The sequence below is a fragment of the Wyeomyia smithii genome, chromosome 3 (genome assembly GCF_029784165.1).
Source record: "Wyeomyia smithii strain HCP4-BCI-WySm-NY-G18 chromosome 3, ASM2978416v1, whole genome shotgun sequence".
Classification (NCBI taxonomy): Eukaryota; Metazoa; Arthropoda; class Insecta; order Diptera; family Culicidae; genus Wyeomyia; species Wyeomyia smithii.
This window is the reverse complement of record NC_073696.1, coordinates 117,989,828-117,995,335: the sequence shown is the minus strand read 5'-3', so window position 1 is coordinate 117,995,335 and position 5,508 is coordinate 117,989,828. Positions and strand designations below refer to the sequence as shown.

General features: G+C 35.5%; 1 protein-coding gene across 2 annotated transcripts; it reads right to left on the bottom strand.

Moving 5' to 3' along the window:
• Positions 1-441: 441 nt before the first annotated feature.
• On the bottom strand, positions 442-2,125 carry LOC129729352 (glucose-6-phosphatase 3). 2 transcript variants are annotated; one of them, XM_055687872.1, is made up of 5 exons: positions 2,107-2,125; positions 1,771-2,047; positions 1,535-1,699; positions 880-1,476; positions 442-810 (listed from the first exon to the last, which is right to left on the bottom strand). In XM_055687872.1, exons 2-5 carry the CDS (start codon positions 1,830-1,832, stop codon positions 576-578), a joined length of 1,059 nt encoding a protein of 352 aa, XP_055543847.1. In that variant the 5' UTR covers positions 1,833-2,047; positions 2,107-2,125; the 3' UTR covers positions 442-575. The 2 variants fall into 2 exon arrangements, with proteins under 2 accessions (XP_055543847.1, XP_055543849.1); XM_055687874.1 differs by lacking the exon at positions 2,107-2,125 and having other exon boundaries at positions 1,767-2,093.
• Positions 2,126-5,508: the final 3,383 nt, after the last annotated feature.

Below are 5,508 nucleotides of genomic sequence, written 5' to 3'. Positions count from 1 at the left end.
ACTAGCTCTCTCCAAAGCACATCAATGGACTAAACGGCGCTTGTTGTACATGGAAGCCGCGTTAACTAACATTGGCATTGATCTTATTTACGGTTACTGCAAACTGGTTGTTGAAAGTGCAAAATTGCAACCCTCTCCTACTGCAGGATGTTGTGTGAACTTCACTTGTACAAAGCGTTTTTTTCGAATGCAACCCTTTGAGGGTGATTTACTCTAATACGACCAGGTGCGCCTTTATAAGAGGAACGTGAGGGGCAGAATTCGAATGTTCCAAACAGTTAGGTGATGTAAGCTGGAATTATCTTTAGAAAGCTTTCTGAAATGTAAGAATTAACGCTTTGGTTCATCTCATAAACAAGAATAACGTACTTCCAAGCCGACTAGGAATACGAAATGATTAGTTCGGATGGTTCATCAATAGGGAAAACATGTTTTCTGGGATATTTTTTAAATAAGTTTTGCGCTTTCTGATATAAATATTTGAGTTTGTTAGGAAAGATACAGGCCAGCTGAGTAGAAACTTCGCGTGATATGTGCAATGCGAAAGCGTAATTGTAACCGGTAAAGTTTTGGAATTAGTCGATTTTAGTTCGATTATTGCGTGGTGCTCTTGAATCAATTTGACGGACGGCAGCAAAAGCCGGTACTAGGCGCATGTATCCATAGGTGAAAAGCAGATGAATCAAAAATGTGTAGAGATAGTATAGTATGACTCCGTAGTAACGGGGAGTGTAGCTTATGGCCATCCACTTGCCAGTCATCATTATTAATACTAGAGGAATACTCCGTTTCCAATTCAATGGTGGTGATCTGAAATAAGAAATCAATAGATAATAGGCTACATTTGAAAACATGACGGCGTAAAAAATGTCAACTTACTTTAAAACCGGTCCAACAATTGCAAATGCAATCAATGACCCGGTAAGTCGTATGATACTAAACACGAGCGTAGTGCTAGGATCCAAGAAAAATGGGTCATCACACCACTTGAAAGCCATTTTTACCGACCACTGTGGATCTATGCCAACAAGTTTCTGTCCCCAGTAAACTGCTAAAAGTATCAGGCAAATCAGACAGAAATAAGCCATTCGTCTTTTTCTTGTCAGCTTTGTCAAATGCTTTTCGAAGCTCAGAGACATTGTCAGCTTCGTCAAGGCAACTCCGAATACAATACCGAAAATGCATTGGTGCAGAAAGTGGCATCCAAAATACATCCGAGAGATAGAAATAAACAGAAGGATAGCATAGTAGCATATACGGAGCGTCACTACAGCTGATTTCCCATATTGAAACCCAGCTTCCTCGAGTACCGAAAATATCACATATAAATATGTAGTCGATGTCATTAAATGACCGGATGGGTTTCCAGGGCTTGGTTCACACGTGTACTCATTTTGATATAGCTTGGGACGGTTAAGCGTAGTAAACTCTTTTGTTTCACGTACCCACCAAAAGGGCCGGTCCTCGGCAAGTATCCTGCGGAAAATGGATTATCATTCTTCTCCGAAAACTCGTCGTTTTTACTTTTATGTACCATTTTAATAATGTATTGAAATACTCTGTAAGTAAAACGCTTAGCAACAGTCTCGAGTAAAGTCGTGTACTTAGACCTGCCACTAAAGGAATGACAGTAAGAAATAGAACCTTTGGATCGAATGCTCTGGTAATAATAGCCAACCATTCTTCATAGCGTGAAAAACTGAAATGTATAGTAAATGTACACTTTTCGTACTCAGATTTCACACAAAGTAGCAAGCGTCTCTTACTTACACATCCTGTACGTACAGAATCTGGTAGATTTCAGTTTTCAGTAACAAATCGAACAATTTCATAACTATTATAGACTGAAAAGTGAGTATCGGCGAGTTCGATAAACGATAAAAATCATCGTAATTATTGTGTTTCGGGGTTACATTTGATTTGTGCTGTTTTTTTTCACTAAATAAACTGTAGATTTGTGCAGGTAGTCGAATGATATTATAATCGAAAGAAAACAATCGAATTTTAGAGGAAAATTGAAAAAAGCGTCGGGATCAGCTGATAGGATCTGGAAATGAGACAGTTAGTAGTGCAAGGAGTTGACGGAAAATCGATATTAAACTTCACTTCACTTCTCGTATTCACACAAAGTGCGCATGCCTTTCCAGAGCACGTGGTTTTGTTTGGCGCTCGCTCTGAACAAGTTACACCCAGAATGTATCAAAGTTTCAAGACTACGCACTGAAAGTTTTAATGATTGACAAGACTGTTTTAAAATACAAAAACTGTTAGATGAGTCGCTGGTATCTAGATCATTGAAATTCAAATACATAATAGGTCATTTAAATAAAATTCTGAAAAAATACATACCTAAGTATATTGAAATGTTCGGAGACTTGTTCAATATTGTAAGAAACACAATAAGTACTTGGTGAATATTTTATTTAAATAAATTTCTGCTGGCAGTAATGGTTTTCCAGAACATCCTGCAAAAACACCTTAATACAATCCTTCTAATATTTTAACAGTCTCCATACTCTACATTTACACACTTGTTGTGAAAATAACGACAAATAATGTCCACAAAAATAAAACAAATCGAAATAGTAACTAGTACAACTTTATTGGTGAAAATAGTACACTTTCTGTTGAAATTTGCTTCATTGTAAACCTATCGTCCAAAAAGTTTTAAGCAAAAGATCTGCAGTCAAAGAAGCAGATTCAGTTTCCTGTTATGTTAAAAAATGTGAAATCCAGCTATGAAAAGGAACATATTCCGAAGACTACTTGGACTCACTCACTTTTCTCAGAGATGGTTGAACCGATTTCCACAAAATTAGTGTCAAATAATAAGTCTAGCTGCCGCATAACACCCTATTGAATTTTACTTTAATCGAACTGTAACTTCGTCTGTAATGTACCGAGATGTGGAAACCACGAAACTTCATTATCTCATTATCATTCATTACAAATAACAAACTTCATAACAACCCAAGCAACATTTGTAACATCTATTTTACTACGAAATGAAATGAAAAGTCACACAGTGATCTTATTATAGTTACTGTGAAATAAATTAGGTCAAATAAAAGTAGAAAACGTAACATATCAGTCGCGAGTAGACTTTTTATCTCACCAAGATTCATAAATGTTACACAGTGGGTAGTGTAACTTCGATGCCGAACAGTAACATTGATCAATCATTGTTTGTTACAATTTTGTTTACATACAACTGATATGTGGAGATTGCAGAAATCTGATCACATTGTCACTAGTCGACAACTGGTGTGCAATATACGTATTTTGAAAGGTTACATTGCAGATTTGATTTGCTTAGCACAGGGGTTCTCAACCTTTTTTTTGTTCGCGTACCCCTTGGCGATATTTTTCATATCGATTGTACCTGGCTTGGAATGTTTTCGCAGAGTGAGAGAGAGTAGTGATAGATATTGCTACAGTGATGTTTTAAGAGCAAGATTGAAAAACAAATGAAGTATTTTAAAGAAAAATTGTCCGCCATTACTGATTTTTCTTTTGCGTACCCCCTGAAGGCTTTCGAGTACCCCCAGGGGTACGCGTACCCCAGGTTGAGAACCGCTGGCTTAGCAGATCAAAAACATGGACAGCTCTACTTATCCGGAGCAGCTCGTCATTTTTTACCAAACTGATCGTGTTGTTGGATGGTCGTTAACAATTTTTTTCTTCACCCAGTTCGCCTGCACCACCCTGCATGCATGCTCATAGTTGGTAGGGTTTTTTTAGTTATCAGTATCTGCAGTTGTGTTGTGCAGACAAAACGGCATCGCTGCTTTGTTTTCAAACTCTTCACGATAAAAATATTACATCGGAAAACTAGAGCAAGACAGACCATTCGCATTGCTCATTTCTATGTGCAATTATTCATATTTTAATGATTGGAATCAATCCCCCTCATCAGCGCAGCAAACTGATGTAGTTTTCGCCGTGTCGAATTCAAGCTATTGCGACTTTAGGGCTTTCAAAAGTTATAATTTTTATGCTATCAGAATGATTTAATTGGTATTATTTTATGGAAAGTATTAGTACATGTAGAATATTATAAATAAATAGATAAAAAATATGACCGTCTTGTCCGTGGTTTCCCTATGTGACCGCTTCGTTACATTATAACCAGATTCATGGGCATAATAAGTTACTTCTTGACAAGATTTGTCAAGCTATTGTTACATGATAATCCATTGGCAGCATTTGAGATGCCGTTGTTTCAGTGAAACAAATTTGGACGATAAACAAGTGACAAACAAACATGCCGAAGTTTAATAGTAGTTACGGCAGATAATTGTGATTTCCGAATACAACGTCAAATTTATTCTACTACCGACTGAAAGTTTTTGTACACCTTATCTCAAAATGTCATGTTTATTTTTTTTTATTTGGGAGACCATTGCAACTATTTAGTAAAAATTTGATCCTATTGCAACAAAAATCAAAACAGGAAAAATCTAAAAGTAACATTGAAATTTTGTTAGAACAAAAAGATTTCCATACAATGTTTTATAGAATATTTCCGTAACAATTTACATTGTAACCGCTTTAAAACGAAAATCCGCGTAAAAAACAAGGTAATTTAAAAGGCGCGCTCATTAAAAACTCCGCGCAAAAAAAACACGAAAATCCGGAAATCCACGAAAAAAGCAATATTTCGAAAATTTGCGTATAAAACCGTATAGTTGACAATGCGCAAAAGAAAAACTCATATAAAAACGTCTGAAAAAACCTGAGTTTTCTCTTATTATGCTTCAATTAAACTGACTCGTTTCAACTAGCGCTACTCTCAGATCATTTGATTTTTCTTTAATAAATATGTATCTATGGTTCCAACAAAAATATAGCCACTCTATTGACCGGCAATGTAAATTCGAGTGAGATGATAGAAATGGCGATTGTTTTGAGTAAATAAACAAATTATTTCTGCTTCATATAGAAATATCCTGCAACAATGTTTTCCTACAATAAGAGAGGGATAATCGATTAATTTTTGCTGTTAATAAACTACTTTTAGGTATATGATTTGTTCCGGCATTGATAAATATTTTTAACGAGTATCAAAAATTATAAATGAATGTAATAAAGTTATTAAATGCTCCAACATTTTCGAGGCGCGTGCTTTTTACGTGAGCAAAATCATCAGTTTCACCATGAATTTTAATTCGCATGTCGAATTTATGTATAAGCACAGAAAACCACTCACATTTATATGACATGAACATGCTGGTTTTATTTTGAAATATGTCGCTTTCCATTTTGAGGCATCTGTACTGAGTAAAAGCTAGACAAATTTGTCTGAGAAATTTGTTAAATCAAAACTTGAATTTGACCAAAGAAAAGTTTCATGATATGCACAATGTAACATGAAACAAGTTTTTTATCTGTTTCACTGCGATCGATATGTTACAAATCATGTTACCTAATGGTCAAACAGAAACATCATTAGTAATAACTGGATAGTTGCATATAAACTTCCAATTTGCGCTTTTCAGATTACATAGT